Source organism: Fusarium oxysporum, chromosome I (genome assembly GCF_013085055.1).
Source record: "Fusarium oxysporum Fo47 chromosome I, complete sequence".
Taxonomy (NCBI): Eukaryota; Fungi; Ascomycota; class Sordariomycetes; order Hypocreales; family Nectriaceae; genus Fusarium; species Fusarium oxysporum.
In genome coordinates this window covers 6,015,885-6,033,434 of record NC_072840.1, presented here as the reverse complement: position 1 = coordinate 6,033,434, position 17,550 = coordinate 6,015,885, and the positions used below count along the sequence as shown (strand labels likewise).

The 17,550-nt window shown below is 47.4% G+C and overlaps 7 protein-coding genes across 7 annotated transcripts; 4 read left to right on the top strand and 3 right to left on the bottom strand.

The window, feature by feature from the left end:
• Positions 1-394: 394 nt before the first annotated feature.
• Positions 395-1,708, bottom strand: FOBCDRAFT_195892 (uncharacterized protein; the record flags this gene model as incomplete). Its single annotated transcript, XM_031194889.2, has 1 exon — positions 395-1,708. The coding sequence occupies one exon, from the start codon at positions 1,706-1,708 to the stop codon at positions 395-397; it is 1,314 nt and encodes a 437-aa protein (XP_031029627.2).
• Positions 1,709-3,685: 1,977 nt separating this feature from the next.
• Positions 3,686-4,924, top strand: FOBCDRAFT_268210 (uncharacterized protein; the record flags this gene model as incomplete). Its single annotated transcript, XM_054703038.2, has 1 exon — positions 3,686-4,924. The coding sequence occupies one exon, from the start codon at positions 3,686-3,688 to the stop codon at positions 4,922-4,924; it is 1,239 nt and encodes a 412-aa protein (XP_054559013.2).
• Positions 4,925-6,221: 1,297 nt separating this feature from the next.
• Positions 6,222-6,593, top strand: FOBCDRAFT_236091 (uncharacterized protein; the record flags this gene model as incomplete). The annotated part of the gene is made up of 1 exon (XM_054703037.1): positions 6,222-6,593. One exon carries the CDS (start codon positions 6,222-6,224, stop codon positions 6,591-6,593), a length of 372 nt encoding a protein of 123 aa, XP_054559012.1.
• Positions 6,594-7,081: 488 nt separating this feature from the next.
• Positions 7,082-7,897, top strand: FOBCDRAFT_268209 (uncharacterized protein; the record flags this gene model as incomplete). The annotated part of the gene is made up of 2 exons (XM_031194884.2): positions 7,082-7,480; positions 7,532-7,897. The coding sequence occupies 2 exons, from the start codon at positions 7,082-7,084 to the stop codon at positions 7,895-7,897; spliced, it is 765 nt and encodes a 254-aa protein (XP_031029622.2).
• A 1,860-nt stretch (positions 7,898-9,757) lies between these two features.
• Positions 9,758-10,522, bottom strand: FOBCDRAFT_213590 (hydrophobin). Its single transcript, XM_054703036.2, has 2 exons — positions 10,161-10,522; positions 9,758-10,108 (listed from the first exon to the last, which is right to left on the bottom strand). The coding sequence occupies exons 1-2, from the start codon at positions 10,428-10,430 to the stop codon at positions 10,046-10,048; spliced, it is 333 nt and encodes a 110-aa protein (XP_054559011.1). The 5' UTR covers positions 10,431-10,522; the 3' UTR covers positions 9,758-10,045.
• Positions 10,523-11,888: 1,366 nt separating this feature from the next.
• Positions 11,889-13,011, top strand: FOBCDRAFT_213589 (uncharacterized protein). The gene is made up of 4 exons (XM_054703035.2): positions 11,889-12,381; positions 12,439-12,537; positions 12,592-12,662; positions 12,711-13,011. Exons 1-4 carry the CDS (start codon positions 12,189-12,191, stop codon positions 12,804-12,806), a joined length of 459 nt encoding a protein of 152 aa, XP_054559010.1. The 5' UTR covers positions 11,889-12,188; the 3' UTR covers positions 12,807-13,011.
• A 3,163-nt stretch (positions 13,012-16,174) lies between these two features.
• Positions 16,175-16,870, bottom strand: FOBCDRAFT_213587 (OsmC/Ohr family). The gene has a single exon (XM_031194880.3). The coding sequence runs from the start codon at positions 16,789-16,791 to the stop codon at positions 16,225-16,227; it is 567 nt and encodes a 188-aa protein (XP_031029618.1). The 5' UTR covers positions 16,792-16,870; the 3' UTR covers positions 16,175-16,224.
• Positions 16,871-17,550: the final 680 nt, after the last annotated feature.

The following is a 17,550-nucleotide window of genomic DNA, read 5'->3' as shown; positions in this document are numbered from 1 at the left end:
CGAAGGATATTTAGATCAAAGGTTCTCACGACTACAGTCTATTTACATAGGCTCAAGAAATAACACCAGAAACATAACCACTTGTCCATTAGATTTATCAACATTTTGCAAAGCCGCCACCTGAAATAAAAGTTAGAAAAGATAAACATATAATAAGCAGCATGAACTCATAAGAACAAAGCAAATCTCTCCTAACAGACTTGGTAGATACAATCGGCCTCTAAAGATAATAAATAGTACCAAAAGAAAACAAAGAAACGTAATAGAGAATAAATCTTTTTAGTTTCAATTGAGCCTTGCGGCTCCAAGCTTGACTCCAGTCTCTTCAAGTCTTCTAGAGTTTAAAACCTCCAAGGTTAGTAAAGGATCTTAGGCCATGCTGTGCATACTACAATCAATATTGTGAGCCACGGCGACCCACAGTATCACCGTCTGGGTTCAAATAGTCGTCGTCTTGACTCGCCGACTCGAAAGAAGCAGTGGAATATCCAACATAAGGAGCAGTAGAATATCCAGAGTCAACAATGTTGTGCTCATAAGTCGTATATACCCCAAAGCCCGAAATTGGAATTGGTGCACTGTTAGTAGTAAACGTATTATTCCGATGAAAGGAATTATCGCCCTGACTCGCATTCGGTGTTTCAAAGACACCAGTATTATATGAGTCAGAGTCGTTTTCGAGACCTTGCGGTCGGCGAAAGAGTTGGAAAGGTTGAGAGGAAGACGCCCGATTGGGAGGCGTGTAATTTAAGACCCTATGGGTTGGTTCTAGGGCTCGCTGCGCAGCATTCGGCCGGGCCCGTGGGGGCACAGGGGGTACGGAGGGGTTCCTCTGGGGTTCCGACGCGGGCGATGAAGTGGTGTAGATTCTCTCCGTAGATCGTCTAGCAATCGATCGGGCCTCTGCTGACGATAGGCGTTGTACTGACCGAAGTTCATCTTCAATCATCAATTGTACCTGCGGACGTGGAAGAATGATCTCCACGTACGGCGATAGTGGACGGGCTTTCCCTGGAAAACACCTGTCCCAGATAATGTACCATCTAAAGCTTTCACTATGCCGCGGGTATAAACCAAGCTCTGATTTCAGCTCTTGGAGCTCTCGGGGTAGCATGACACCGGATTGCTCGATATTGGTTATCTGACACGGGATTTCCTCAGTCAGGTGCCTTCGGCGCCTCCGCTCAGCACCCATACCATGAAAAAGACACCGGCATCTTGCACAATAGAGAATAATATCCTCTGGCTGACATCTTTCAGACTCTAATCTCACTTCCTCTAACAGGTGTTGGCGCTTGATGTGTTGAATGACATCGGATAGACGTTTTAATCGGCGGCCTCTGCACTCCTCATACCGGCGCGGATCTAATTTGCAGAATGGACATTCGAATGACAATACCGGCACCTTTGTATGAGGATATCTGGGGCCATCTCGGTCATCTCCTCCACCATCCTCCTCCTCGTTCTGGCCACTGCTGCTGGTTTCCAAGTTTTGGTAGCGGGGACGCTTGTTAGCCCTGCGACTAGGTTGAGGTGGTTGGTCTGGGGGCTGTGTTTCGACAAATGATTCGCCAGCGACTCGGCGGGGCTCACTGTTCCCCAAGTTCATCTTGGCAAATTTGTTGGGGAGAACATCTGGACTTAAGAATGGTGCTTCAGTAATCAAATGAGGGTAAAATGAGTTGTAGAGATCAAGTTTCGTGGCCATTGAGTGAAAGGTAAGAACGGCCCCTGGTGAACTTAAGACGGGATTCAGTTAAGTGCAGGAGCTGCAACTACAGATAAAAGACGGCGGATGTCATGCGAGAGCATGCTTGAGGCCACACTTTAACTAACACCCAATTGTCACTAATTCCTTAGGCACTGATTTAGTTAGGTATCAAGGCTTTTACTCAGTTTCCTCAGGTTTCTCATCTGAATGCGCGTAGCTGCATGTCTTCCAACACAAATGCGAACGGGCAATTAAACGTTGCTTCTGGTTGGAGATTTTATCCTTGAATTCGAGGCCGTTAAATATTGATTGGCGATGGAGTGACCAAAACTAGGTTCTGTCTTGCTTTGTCACCGCCAGTTGGCCCCTACGAACCCCACTAAAGATACCTGCAGTTGCCAACGCACGCAGCGCACTGAGGAGCCACGTCAATCCCTCAGCCAGGCCTCTCGTCAGGCCTCGCCCACAGTTGAGGAGTCCTAGGAAATATACTCGACGCTGATATGCTGGCCATGAACGTGACGAAGATGTTGCAGCGAGGCTGCGATGCGCTTTGCAAGAATCATTCATTCATGATCACTTGCAGTATCAGCTGCGTAACTTCACTTCGCCAATGGCTGTTCTTGCTGTGCTGTTTCCAGAGACTTTGTGTTTACAGCATATGGCCAATTATCTCAAAATGATATCCGCGATCGTGTATGAAGCCATCAACTGTGAGAAAAGCCAACACAATCGTGCAAGATGTTGAGTTTATATATTTTGCTGCTGTCTGCAAGCTTCCAAAAGATACTCTACCGGACATGAGCTTCGGTTAAGTAGAAACCATGGCTTTTTCCGCACCAAACCCTAAAAGGTCTGTTTTAATCGTCGATCGTTGATACACAGCGCATGCTGATGATGCCGTTCCTGCAGCCCCTTGAGCCAATCTGGTGCCATCAAAAAATACAATGACCGCATCCAAGACTGGCTGCTAGACCCAGGCTTAGATATCCAGGGTAGGCTGTTGGCTGGTGGCCACCTCACCGTGCAGCCTCAGCCTCCAAAGGGAAAGGACGCGCCAACGAAGCCATCACCCAAGGCACACATTTAAGTTGTCGACGCCTGTTTCAACCTCATTTCATGTGCTGCGCCTTGAAACCGGTTATTTTGTTAGCTTCTGTCAGCGAATTGCGGCTGGTGGGCAAAGGTGGTAATAGAGACGAAGTGAGGAACCTGGTTTGGTGTCATGGATCAATGGGGTAATACAGGCCTTGGGTTTGCTTACGGGTCGGTTGGTTCGGTCACTTCACCCTTCGTACAAGGAGAAATGTGGAAAAGCCGTCGCACATGGATTCAGTTTATTTGATTTGGCGTATTCCTACCCCAATCTTACTTATGGATTGCCAGCACATCGTCCGCATTTGTGTGACATACTCCCCCGTGCTCACACATCTAGTTTAGCTTGCCAATGAATGCAAGGCGAGCTGAACCAATGGCTCTGATCCGGATGGCCAGATTATCGAACTCCAAACCAACGTGTACCCAATTGAGAATAGTGACACCGGCTTCCTACCATTACCCCTCACAGAAATATGTAGCATCCGGGTAGATTGGTCTCACAGCCCCCGTGGCTAACTGCCTTGCGTGTGCAGCACTTAAACTTCTTCACTCCGCCTTGAGGCTCAAATAATTTCACCCGCTCTTTCAAGCTGATACTTCGACTTTCCATACCGACGTTCTCCAAACGAAGGTGTTCAAAAGATTTCGAAACGATAATGCAGGAAATTTCTATACATGAGTACATAAGGGCCAAGACAGCAACCGAAAATCATGCGACAAGTTCAAAATCTAATTTTCAATTTAATAAACGAATCTCACAATGCCCTTATGGAAGACCTATTTCACCAGCACCTCCAAGATCAGAAAGCGCTGGGGCTTACTCACAAAAACCAAGTAAGAAAGGCTTTTTGGATCTGTGAACGATGCAAGGCTGATATGCATTTCTTTCCTGACAAAGACCTGCTGGATGACTTTCTGACGAGGGCTTTCAAAGACAATGCCGTCTCATCTCAGGCTCTATCATTGAACGGAATGGTCCTCAAGGGAGGCAAACTCTCTCAACGACCAGATACTCCAATCCCAGTTACACGAAATCCAGGGACTCGAGCGGGACCATCATTGAATGCTCTCCGACTTCCCTCGAACATATCTAGCAATCAGTTCCCAAAAGAAGAAGAGAAGCAAAGCCCGCAGTTTCCATCCCGCAGTACAACCCCCAGCAAAAGGAGACGTACAGCGGGATTCGGCGATGATCTTTACGACCTGGATGAAGATGGTGATCAAAGCCCCAACGACAGCATCAAGAGATTCGCTTGCCCTTACTTCCGAAAGAATCCTGAGCGCCATCTGGAATGTATCAACCTCAAGATGGTCCGTATCTCCGACGTGAAGCAGCATTTGAAGAGAAGGCATACAGCGCCTTACCCCTGTCCAATATGCTCTGAGGGGTTCTTATCGCTCAACTTGCAAGGAAACCATATCTTGCAACAGACCTGCTCCCCAGGATCTGGAGCGAACTGGGATAGTGTTTCATTGGCTTCTCAGAAGGCCCTCCAGGCTCGCTTCGGGAAAAACCTTTCGCCAGAGGCACAGTGGTACGGGATTTGGAAGATTCTGTTTGGAACACCCCGTAATATGCCGAAGCCACATCTGGATGGCGTCGTTAAAGAGGTCATAGGGATTCTACGCGGAATTTGGCTGGATGAGGGCCGACGACTGATTTCTGAGTTCGTAGAGGCAAAAGACCAGCCGCCCAGCTATAATGATCAACTGTACCAATTACTTGCGGGGATTCTGGATGAGGTGGAGGCTCGCTTCGAACAAAAGCCTTCAGAAAGAATTTCCAGAAAAACATCTGTTGGTTCGGAACGAGGCCCCGAGTCGACAGGAGTGCAGTTGGACACCATCTTTGATCCCACTACGACAGATGACCCATTTCCAACCGATGACAGAGGAGGGTGCGTTTCATCTTACAATACTGCGATCTTGCCTGTCGACTTCTCAGCTACGCCATCAGAGGTCTCTGAAGTTTCCTATCAAGCATCAGAGTTCAGCTTCCCTGGAACGCAGCTGCTCCAGACTCAATATTCTTATCCTGATAATCCTATACCGGACTTCGACTTTGGGGATTGCAATCAGCAGCAACCTATTCCTATGGACGGAGCTATGTTGTGAAATACGAATAACCTTTCAGTTAGCCTAATTGACAGTACTACAGACCTTTAGATTTAACATTTACTTCACAATCGTTATATCGGCTTGGGAGAGGTAGATATTTCAAAGGGAGCTTGGTGCAACATATGGATTACTGATGGAAGGCCTCAGTACCAAGAAGTGAGAAGGGTTCCAGTAATACAGGACTCTGTTAACAGAACGCATTATATAACAGTCAACAGGTTCTTCAACTAAGCCTGTGAAATGAAGACTTCAAAGACTTTCATAAGCCATTACATGGCGTCATTTGACTATACCCGACTCCTTATAAGCAAGGCAGCCCGGCATTTCCTTTAATAAACCTCCTGTATCGCAGCAGTTCGAGTGCACGTCACACGAGTTTGACCCCATCGGATTTCAAAATTGGCAAGGCTCGCACAGCTGAGGCATGGGCCAGAAGACGGAAACCCTTTGTTCTCTGCTCTACGCATATTGATCAACTCATAATACCGTTCTGACCTTGCCATCCGGGATCTGACCGCCGGTATTCTTCCGCGATGCATGACAGTCTAGCCTCAATTGGGGTTGTCAGATGCTAAAGGAATGGTATTTGTATGTTGGTCAGAATAGCTGCGTCTCGTACTGAACAGCGCAACGGCCCCTGGAATTCAGGGATGTCTTTCAACAGTCACTTTGTTAGGACGATTCCGAATCGTCTCTAGCGTTATTTGGTATATGCTTGAGGGACTTTTGATACGCAGACCAACGGACCAACAGTGGACCTTTTGGGTCACATGATACCTTCCTAAAAGATTATTACATCTCAGACGCAGTGATGTTATAGCGAAATGAAAATCGGTAACACATAAACGAGGATAATTCTAGAATGGAGGCAAGATTCGAGGCGGTTCTCAAGATCCCATATGCGTGACATCTGCTACCAAGAGACCCCGTACCCCGGTTACCTAGGCTGGGACGGGTCGATGGGGCCCGTGATCACACTGCGCCGCAGTCCGACCGCGGTGTCTTCCAGATACGGTAGTTCAGTTGTCCGTACATAGGTGTCTCTTATCTACGGACTGCACAGCCCGTATGACTACTTCTACTATTACTACATGCTTCACCTACATCACTGCAGCGGCTCCTTTGCTCCAAATTTTCTAGCCGTGCCGTCATCACTTGCATCAACTCGCTAGAATAAGGAGGACAAACTGACAGCAAGTGCTCCTTGAAGTCTCTGAAATGTCAGTATACTAACCATTCGATTAACCAACTCCAGGCCCAAGATGTCGCAGACCGACAACTCGTGGTTGATAACATGTCCCTGCGCGATATACAAAGGTCGATGAAAAGGGATCCGGAAGGACATGGCATAAGTGCACTAGGCTACGATGGTGTGCTTCGTACTTTCGACGCCGAACGGAATATCCTTGATGCAATTGGCCTGAACCTAACCCAGATCAGAGAGTATTACGATGGTCTACCAATGCCTGAGAGATTCCTTACCGCCGATGGCCGTAATGTGTCTCGTAGGGATATGTTCCACCCAGATGCAGAGAACATACCCAGGAAGCCTACAGAGGAGGATAGAGCCAGAACTCGGGCACATAACGAGGAGCTGAAAAGGCGCGGAGTCTCATGCTGTGTTGCGAGCAAGTCAACAGATGACGTTAAACCGAATACTACATAGTTTGTTTTGCCTTTCATCGTTCCGTATTTTCTCCTTTGTTGTGCTCTTTCCTGTGCGATTTCCTTGTGACGCCGCACGTCATGTGTGATTCATTTAGTCTCTAAAGCTATTTGCAACAACGTCATGTCAATGAAGCGATGCCGGGCTAAAGTTCGTGTCAAGCCTTTCACGTTCCTCAAATTGCATTACGACATTAAGCATACAACAACCTTTCGTTGAGCGAACGAAACTCGCTCCTTGAGTAAGAGCAAGAGACAATACAATATGATCAAACGTATCTCTTTCGCTTTTGTAGCGTGATCCTTCGTCCTGGTCGATTCACCCCTGCACTGACTCAATGCGTTCTAGCGCAGTACAATTGCAGGAGAGGGTTGCATTCTGGGTGCTGCCTAAAATTGAGTAATGAGAGTTTCTCCTTTGTCTTAGCTCTTGTGGGTGAGAAGCAGGTCAGGCCCACCGTCAATGAGATAATCAGACATGCACTCAACATGAATCAAGAGAGACGCGAGCAGATCACAGCCGCTCTTCGCCAGTATCGTGAAACGGTATTGCAGCACAATTTGTTCTTGCTCTGTACCCTAGTAGAAAAGGTCGAAGCCCAGCCTGCTCCGCCGAATTGTCCAGAATCCGTCGCACAGGAGCTACGAATGCAAGCTATCAATGAACTCATAGAGGTTCCTGAGTCTATCAAATTGCCACGATATGTCCTTGATGAGGGTGTAATCTCTTTATTGATCTCGTCGGCCTCACTGGAAGGTGTGGATGACGACCCAGTCGACCCCTCGCGAAGAAGAGAATACTTCGCCGGCCTCAAGGCAAAGATTGAAGAGAGGGGAGTGGAGGCTGCCGAATTTCCGTCGTCAGATTTGGAGTACCTCTGCACACTTGTTAGTGGTATCACGGGTCCGGGACTTCCATTCCATTGAGATGCATCTCAGTTCGACTTCATCACCCCTCTACGACGCGGAAAGATAAAGGACATGATGGAGGCTGTCGGTGTACCAGTACGGAATGACGCAGGAGAAGTGGAACACAATCAACTCACGTGGCTCTGGGAGGAATGGGAGATTGCCATAGCGTTCAGGATTGGTGGTGGTCCTCGCGGTTGGGGTGGCTCATACGCCCTGTACTGCAAGAATAAGGACAGAGAGCAATGGAAATGGAGATATGGAGTTCATGATGAAGAGTGGTATAGCGATGTCCATGAGAATGTCGAGGGACTTTTCGGCTTCTATGCTCACTTTAATGAGCAAACTGAGGAAGAGCTCGAGGATGACATAACTAGCTTGTCAGCACTCGTATGATGACTGTAGGTGAACAAAGTTCTAGCATTCTAATAAGGACAATACCCTGCTGCCCCTAGAACAAGCTTTCCGCTAAGCAATATAAGCTTTTCACTCCTAATAATGATAAATAACTATACCTATTAGTGACCTGTTAAAGTAGGTAGAATTATATAGCCCTTACCCCCTTGTATATTAAACTGTCCAGTATTACTAAAACCTAACCTTATATTACTTTCTATAGCCCCCTGATTTATTAACTATATCTAAGTCTGAACCTAAAATTATTTTAGGCTTATCTTTAATCGCCTAAGGTTAAAGAGAAAGAAAAAGAAAGCAGTGGTAGGAAGACTATAATAGAGGATGGCCTAGAGCTTACTTGGGAATGCCGCTAAGGATGCACCCCTGTAGTTGAGCTAAAGACGGACCGCTAGCGGATCTATTGGCGAGGCTATTGGCATGGCTTGCAGTTGTCCTCTACCCCACCACCCTGAAATGAATAAAGTTTAGATGACCGTAGCCACTAAGAACGGGTGTGAACCTGAACGGAGATAATTTTAGACTCCCCGCATAACAGCTTTACTAGGCCACGAATTTAGATACCCTCTTCTCGCCCATAAACCTCTGCACATTAGTGGCAATACAACCTATGGACTTCCCGGAGGGGCTAGGAGGGGCTGGCTAAACAGTGGAAAGTTTTAACGCCAAGTTGTCTTTCTTAGCACATTAGGTGTAAGGCACTACTAGACTCGCCAATTTTCGTTAATCTCTCCCCCTCGACACTAAGATCTGACTCCCATATTAAGGCTGGCAACGATCAAGGATCTCAAGCCCCGGTACCAGGTTCAGTCAGGCACAAAGACCAACATTTCTCAAACCGCGATGCCGAGGACTTGATACTTTTACTAAGTGGCTTCTCAGTTGTGGCAAGGCGGCTCAACGTGGTATCACCGGAAAATGTAACGGCTAGTCTCGATTTAGTGCAAGCCATGGTCATTCCCGTGATGATCAGTGCTAGTGGGACGAGAGGCTCTCGACCCTTTGATTGCCGTTCTCGTCTTGGGCGCTGCAAGAACTTCTCACCAAATTTTACCCAACTTGGGTCTACACAGAGAAGAGCCCGCGATCCACAATGCCCGGAGCTCTTCAATGATCTCACAAAAGCATGGGGCAAACGAGAGTCGTTGCAGGTTCAAATAGCCTCTTTTGGATAGCTAGAGTTGACTAAATACTATGTACGACCATCTTCTGTCACATCGGCCAAGCCCATCGTCCCAATCCATCATTCAAAAGGAGTGTGAGAAACGAAAGTAGTTACAGCTAACAAGCGTAGGTACAAGACCCTGGTAGTATGTACAAGACAGTCTCTTACTCCTTGATGGACTTGTAGCTGCTGCGCTTGCCACCCTTTCCGCTCTTGTAGATGTTGATGTTAATGGTGACGGGCGCATTGAAGTTAATTTCACTAATGCACATTTAGAACAAGACAATTGTGAATATAACGCACAAGAGTTGGGTATATGGTACTTACGCTGCTGTTGTTGTTGCAGCAAATGACCTTTGCATTGCAAATCTCCGAGTTGGAGCAGGTTTGAACTGCAGGCTGTTAGGTCAGTAGCAAAGTCAAGGGAGGAACAAGGAATCTTACCGCTGTCAGCGCTGGTAGTGCATCGTGGCGAGATAGTCCGGACTCAGAACCGCTCGCTGAGATGGGTGTTATAAAATATTATAGAAATATGATGCTGGCCGTCTTACATCGCCTAGTATATTAAGCGTTATATATCCTATTTATAGCAAGTTACATAGCATGCTATAGAACCCTAGACTTCAAGAGCTAGTAGTTAAGAACGTTAGGCAGATTCACTGTAGATTGAATAAAAGCTCGAGAAACTTTTTTTATTTCTCATCATTTTCTCATAGAACTAAACATATCCCCTGATAAAGCATAAAAGGAGCGTGGGTGGTTGGGATGAGGTTAGCCTGGCTAGAGCTATCCCCTTACTCGAACCGAAGAAAGAAATAATCCAACTGTCATCCATACCCCTCGTCAATTTGAGAACCCCTCCATTCCATTGGAAATACCCTGAATGCCGGAGTCTGTTAATAATACGCCGCCCACTCTAGTTACAGAGGGCTGCCATTATTCATGTCAGGTTCCAGAGAAGGAGTTTAGACATAGATAACCTTCTGGTCGCCGAAGGCAGAGCATTTCTGCGACTGGTGGTTGTTGTTCTACATCATTCAGTTAGCGTAGTTCTTCTAAGATCAATTGCTCTTCACATACTCCTTGGACATTTTGGGCGCAGCAAACAATGGTACTCTGGACGTTGCAGCTGTTGGTGTTCTTGCTGCACTCGTAGTAGCTGAAAAGGCCTCCCTCACCGTACTCAGGGGAACAGCAGTAAGCAGAACCACCAGTGCAGGTGACGGTCTGCGTGTTGGTGTTGCGGTCACCACGGTTGCCACCACGGTCACCACGGTCACCGCCACGGTTACCAGGAGCAGCAAGAGCACCGGTGGCGGCGACGAGAAGAGCGAGGATGGAGAACTGCATTTTGGTGGTTAAAAAGTGTTGAGATCTCAAAAAGAGAGTATTGAAGAGAATAGTAGATTGAAGTCTGTTTGGCTGAGTTGTGAAGATTGAGTGAGTGATGAGGATAGATGGTTAGAGGGGGAAGAAGGCCCCCTTTATATATCCTTTCCTGCCATATTAGTTCTCACGGGTCTTTGTCATTTTTTCTTAACAACCTAACCACAATATCGCCTCTAGGCGCTTTATTCGGCATCTCAGATGGAAATTGAAGCTATTGAACTCTTTTGAGGCCCTTACGCCATCATGAACACGTACATGATGCTGCCAAAGAGTGAGTTGGTGTCACTGAACTCAATAAACGTCCCAACACTCGCCGAATAGCTAGAAAAGATGACTTGAGGCTGGCTTGAGGCTGGCTTGAGGCTGGCTTGAGGCTGGCTTGAGGCTGGCTTGAGGCTGAATCTAGGCGTGGTCTAGGTGGGTCCAGGCGGGTAGTCTTTGAGGCCGGAAGGATGGACTGTTGCCACGTCTGAGGTGAGAAGCGGGCCCGGTAGTCCTGCTTACCCTCCTGGTGAACACGTTTGTCAAGGTATTAAACTTCGATACAATAGAAACTATCCTGAGCCCGTCCAGTCTATCTTTAGGCCGACCGACAGGCCGAAGAACTTACGGTCATCTGTTACATCTTGGCTCACCGTAGGTTCCTACAAGCAGCTGTAAGCACCAATATAATTGTTATGATAACAATTATAGCCCAGTCTTATGTCCTGTAGCATAATGTTTAGGGGCGACTGTTATATCATAATTTCTGTAAGTGGGCGGAGGTTGATAATTTGAATCCCTTTGGCATAGCTACTCACAAGCCTGCCTTTGGCATGCGCTTAAGCGCAACTGTGAGGCATGCGTTTGAGGTGTGGTAGCTGCAACCGCAGGTACAGGGCTTGGTTATCCTTCTTCCGCAGCAAAGCCACCGGAGGGGGAGCATCGTGTTACGGCTTGGTTCGCCGTAGGTTTCTATCTCCTGAGAGCCCATAATGCTGCAATTCGTACCTGTCCACCTTTTCTCTGCTATTGCTCGTGTTTGTTCTCAATTAGCTGCAACCCCTCCCGGTACTGCATTGTAGCCATACGTGGTCTCCGGAGATAGTCCAATCTTTTGCCCTGTGGTGTGATGGCTGGGTGCCACCATGTTATCTGAGCGTCAAATTCAAGCGGAAGGCAGCGAACAGACTTAGCACGGGCGATGTTCCGACTGACCAAGATCTGAGGGTCATTACCATATCGTTAAGTCACCACGCATGTGCATCTTAGCTGAACATGAAGAATAAGGTTGGTCGCCCATTCACGGGCAACTTCCGGAAATTAAGGGACGTTGATTGGAGAAGAGATAAAAAGTTATAAATAGTAGAAATATTAAGTGCGTAGCTATTTACATTCTGTTGGGAATGAGGAGTGGTTCTAGCTAGCCACATAATTAATTAAAATTATGTCATATATAGTCATATGTGACGGTAGGGAATGCTCAATGTTTCAAGGGGCTGATTTACGTTTTGGGCCGTTGTTGTTAGTCTGCCACCGAGTACCGAATTCGAGGCTAAGGAAAGAGTTCTGCACAAATACCGGCCTCCATCTCCTTTATCCTGTCCACCTTTCAACATCTCGATCACTCTAGATCTCGCCATCCGCTCGTTACAGAAGCACTTTGTCTCGTTCTTTTACCCTCCATTCATCCCTCCACTGCCTCTCTTCACTCCCTTGCGCTAGCGCTACATATCAATCATGCACGCTTCCACTATCCTCTACGGGCTCGTTTTCCTGCAGGGCGCCATGGCGTCTCCGGTTGGTAACGTAGCTGCTGCTGACGTTGAACCTCGGGCCACCGAGCCTGAGGGCCTTGAAACTCGACATATCGAGCGTAGGGCTCCGGCTCTTGGGGACATGCCCTTCCCAGCCTTCCCATCCCTCAAAAAAAGTAAGTCGGGAATGAAAAGATTTGGGTGTTCAGTCTAATGGGAGATCGCGCCTGAAGAAGGCCAGAGCAGTGGTAGCAAAGATTGCTCGTCGAATGACCAGACAGCGGTCTGCTCTTCGGGAAGCGCATACTGCTGTAGCCCTGATGGAAACGGTGGTAGGTAATCCGAATCCCCTTTTTACCACTCGAGGAGTCTTAAATATCCTACAGGTACCAAGTGTGCTATCTCGGACTCTTGCAACACCGATTCAAAGATCATTTGCTGCAACAATAACAGCGGGGTAAGTGGCAGCCTCCCATCCCCAATTCAAGACTTACAAATTACCTAGTATCAAATGTGCATTGGTGAGATCGACTTCAACATGCCCGTCACCATCAATATCAACATCAACGGAGGCGGAAAGGGCAAGAAGGGCGGGAAGTAGAAGCCTTGTTCGTGTTGTCCGGAAGACGATGTCTCAGTATCAAAACGGGTCTGTCGGTGCAACTGGCATAGGCTAGGCTGCCCGCTACTTTCGTTTCTTACATTCTTTTATCTTATTGAAGACGCTGGAGGGTGGAGTCGTTCCTTTCGAATTGTTGTAGTTTATGCAGTAAATGAATACCACCCTCTTCTACCTTGTTTATAAAGCACACTGCCACGATCATGCACGACCAGGTTATCGGACCTGTAGGCGATGACGGAGGCCAACGGATCTCGGCTTGAATCAAGCTAGCGGAACCCGTCATCCAAACCTCTAAAGCTGAAATGTGAGACTCACCTCGAATTGCGGCGTTGCTGGCGAATTGAACGAGAGGTCGGAAGCCCGGCGAGTCACAACTCAACTGCCTCCTTGTAACTGTGACAGTAGCCCCGGCAGACAGGGTAGGGATTCGTGGGGCTGGTGTGCCGTTGCTGTGTCTCGGGAAGCTCCATCCGCACCGTCCCTTCTGGAGTTCTCAGCTGCCGAGTGCCCAATAGGATCGTGGGTTCTGAGGTCTACCAAGAATTGATTGGAGAGTTTCCTGCCACTGGGCGGCTCCATGGTATTGGGAGGAAACCAAGCACTTGGCAGGACCAGATTCTCCGGATAGAGTCCCCAGACCGATGTATGGCTACCTCCAGCACATAGATTATTGAACTTCATGGCGGCTCCCCGTTAAATCTTTGCCTAGGCTGTATCCACGAGTGGCCTATGTCCAGGAACGGGGGGCCAGCTCAACACCTTGGTAGCAGCCCATATCATACTCCAAGGGGTAACCTGTCCAAGGTTTAAACAGGCTTCCCACGAGTCGCAGAGACGGATTTCATAATAGACTTGTTATATGGGAGAATTGGAGTGGTCAGAGATGGCAAGCTCAAGTTGGACCAGCGACAGTACCCAGGCGTGGTGGCGAATATTTGATAGGTCCAAAGTCGACCGCAGAAACAGGGCCTAGCGGCCCTTATTGATTGTTTATTTTCCGTCGGCATTAATGGTGGGCCGGGCCTTCACACCCCTGTATCGGGCCATCGGCATCAACCCTCGGACCGCTGATTCGAGAGCTGAGCAGTTACATTTGGGGCGGCCGCTAAGGGTCTGAGGGCCTACACGCACCTGAGATAGTGGTTATGGGGATTGTCAATGCGTAGATGGATCAGCGCGCTAGTCTCAGATTGATCGTCACGTCTAGACTCTAATAAATATGTATTAGTGATGTTTACTATGTAATCAAGCTGTAATTATTTCCAAAAGGAGCAGAACTCTGTAAAGAATAAGCTATTCCTAAATGTCTAGTTCATTTGAGAAAAGAGCCAAGAAGTGTCGTTGTGGGGGATCTAAAAGTATCTTGAGTGTAGGTTCAACAACGACGTTGACGGTAGTGGAAAGGAACACCCGCTTTTAGTACGCCCAACGGTGATCATTTCGGGTATGATCAGGGCCCAATTTGAAAAAACGGCCAGTAATTCCTCGCCACAGTTTTGGTGGCGGGGGTTGATGCGACAAGGTTTATGCTACTGCAAGCCATGCCAATAGCTCTTTGATAGAGTCAATAGTTTTGTAGCTGACAGTCCCAGAGCCAATGACTTTCGAAATATATATGGGATAGTGGAAATTGATGATGAAGAGAGGGCCAGTGAATTTGATTTCGTCATCGTCTGATCATCAGTTTTTGTGTCTCTTGTTGGATATCAATGCGAAGTTACGGTGGCGAAGAAGATATTTCCGAGGAAGGGGAGTTAAAATGTCGCGTAGGCTTGGGCGTTTGCATTTGTTATTGTAACACCAACCTCGTACAACAAAATGGGCTTACAAGGTGAGTGCCATATTGTCGGATGATCGAGCCAGTAACCCGTTTGTCGTACCGTACGTAGTGAGACGTGGCGATGATCCGATGGTAGCGAATATCCATTGACGACCCTGAATGCATTGCACCACCATGCATACCCAATATTTGCTCGTAACGCCTCGTCGGGACCGTTTCGGCTGGAGACTAAACACCAAGGCTCAACACTCGAAGACCTTGTATCAAATAGAAAACATCAAGACGACACTAGCAATGAGTCAAGCGAGGGGGAGAAATAATTCTCAACTTGACTTCAGAGCTTCAACTCAGGGTCCAAAACTTCGTGATCATACCCCTGTAACTTGAACCACCGACATCCGGTGCTGCTTTACCCCGCAACATGGCTTCGATATCTCACTTGAGTGAGACCATATTTTTACTAATTAGAACTGTGGTATCATCGCATCTTGCATATGATGAAAGCCTAGGCGATGAGGAGGTCGGTCGACTAACCCCGGAAATGCATGTTTCCAGAGCTGAAATGTACACCGAGAGCCCTCGGGCCCATGGCAGTGAAATCACCCCTGTAACTGAAGCCCTAGAGCCTCATCTTGTGAGTTAATCACCGCTTGAATACGGAGGTCTGGATGAGGCCATATCCAGTTTACGTTGATTGAGGCCCAGAAGAGAGAGTATACCCTCGACCTGAGCTCTTGAAAGAGACAGGGCCGGAGCTTCCCGGCCGGGAGTCGGCCCATCCGCCTAACACCTCCCATTCGGAAAAATATGGATACCTATTATGGCCTGCACATGTCAATTGTTTCCCCTCTTCAGCTTTCAGGTGAGGCTGGTCTAAAATCTCACCATGATCGGATAGTTGAGGCGAGTGTGCTTTGAAAAGTCTACTACGCGCGATGGTACCCAATGTGACAGGACTAAAGCGAAAATCTCGTTTAATTTATATAAAGGGTGTGATTCAGTAAACGGGGTGATTTGATGCATGTGATTGTCACTAGTCAGTAAGAGCATCGGAGAATGTCGGTTGAATCGTGATTTGTGAAATGTGGTGCAGGTTTTGAGGTTCAGCATGATGTAGAGGAGATCTGGAACTAGGTCAGTAAGAAGACAAGAGCCATGCCTCACAACTGTGGATGGATAATGCAAATTCAACAATGGTGCTGGTGCAGATATTGAAACGTTCTGGGCGTAGTATGTATCTACTTGTACAGCTGGGGGAGTCTTAATCTAAGTCATAACTTATCTCTGTCGGCTACCCTAGATACTACCAACGAGTCCTTATCGCAGAGCCGCATTATGTCCTTTAAATAATTAAACAACATGTCGTGAGAGATGATATTACATTTTCGGTTTTCCTATACGTAATAATTCATTTAAACTTACAAAATTATCACTTTTTAATTGCCATCTTGTTATTTTATATAATGGTAGGTAAAACCCTGGTAGTATTTACAACGCTGAATTAGCTTGCTGAAGTAATTACGGTTCAGAGAAAAATGCAATCTGATTTATTTTTCGAGTCAATAATCTAAAAGACACAAGTCCAGATGGACTAGTATATAATCCCCTTCTCTCAAATTAATCCAGCTTAACAACCGTATACTCTGTCCAGACATTGCCCTTAGTGGCCCTACTATATGGACAAACCTTCATAGCCTTCTCAACAATAGACTCCAACTGCTCCTGCTCCAGCCCCCTAACCATAATCTTCATATCCACACGAAGCTGCATATCAAGCTCCTTCATGTCACCGACAAGATGCACCGTCGACTCAACGATGCTGTCCTTGGGCGCAGTGGGCATGGTGATGCCGTCCTTGGCGGCCACGGCGTTCATGGCGGACTGGAAGCAGGCGCCGTAGCCAGCGGCGAACAGCTCCTCTGGGTTAGTCTTGCCTGCGTCGCCAGGGCCGCCAAGGGCTTTAGACATGGTGAGATCGACGTTGAGGGACTCTGCTTCGATGTGGCCCTTGCGGGCGCCGACGACTTTGGCGTGGGCGGAGTAGAGGATGGGCAGATCTTTGTTCTGTTGAGGCGTTGATGAGGTGCTTTCGAAGCGGCGGGCTATGATTGGGGATCTGAGGAGGGTTGATGGGTTGGGGCGCAGGGCTGCGCGGCGGAGGGATTGGGAGATGCGAAGAGACATGACGATTAATTTGGATGGTTTCAGTTGTTTGTGAGTTGCTTGAATTATGAAGAGTTCATTGTGTGGTGATGACTTGGTTTTATGACCTTAATAGTCATGAGCATTTGAGTCCAGTCAACCACGTCACCATGAGCCCTTGAGTCGTGTCTCTGTAGCAACTGGCTACGTCATTGATCTGGGCCGTAGTAATGTAAGTCAATAAGCCATTATGAATTTATGAAATGAAAACTATATAACTACAATACTATAACGATGATTGAAAAGATAAAAAGAAGCAAGGATAGAGACAAGATATGCCCCTGTCAGACGAGGTCAGCGCATGTGAAAAGGCTGCTGCGGTACATGTCAACACGATTGGCAGCCAGATCTACTCGCATTTGATTGGTCATCGAATTCAGAATTGTGGACCACGCATACAAACGCGCCTCCAAGGAAAGGCTCGCGACAAGAAATGATACGCTATCTTGATCAAGTCCGAAAGCCGAGTTGTTGACTAAATCGGTTCTACCCAGTTACAGAGTCGGAATTACAAGGCAATCGCCTGTTCTTCTAGAACAATCAGATAATTATTAGATTTAATGCGCCTGTTGGTGATCGTCGCGTCGCGGAGGCGTCGATTGCAAACTCAGCCACAAAAAAGAACAATGTCTAGTGCCGTGACCTCAAGAGGAACAATATCTAGCGTCGCGACGTGAAGCAAACAAATGCTGACTTCACATGAAAATTAAAGAATTAATTGGCATATAACAGACCTGTAAC

Coding starts and splice junctions, on each gene's coding strand:
- FOBCDRAFT_213590 (XM_054703036.2), bottom strand. CDS start 10,430: ATGCAGTTCTCCATCCTCGCTCTTCTCGTCGCCGCCACCGGTGCTCTT. Junction 10,109..10,160: donor GCGCCCAAAATGTCCAAGGA/GTATGTGAAGAG, acceptor TGAATGATGTAG/AACAACAACCACCAGTCGCA.
- FOBCDRAFT_213589 (XM_054703035.2), top strand. CDS start 12,189: ATGCACGCTTCCACTATCCTCTACGGGCTCGTTTTCCTGCAGGGCGCC. Junction 12,382..12,438: donor CTTCCCATCCCTCAAAAAAA/GTAAGTCGGGAA, acceptor TCGCGCCTGAAG/AAGGCCAGAGCAGTGGTAGC. Junction 12,663..12,710: donor GCTGCAACAATAACAGCGGG/GTAAGTGGCAGC, acceptor CAAATTACCTAG/TATCAAATGTGCATTGGTGA.
- FOBCDRAFT_213587 (XM_031194880.3), bottom strand. CDS start 16,791: ATGTCTCTTCGCATCTCCCAATCCCTCCGCCGCGCAGCCCTGCGCCCC.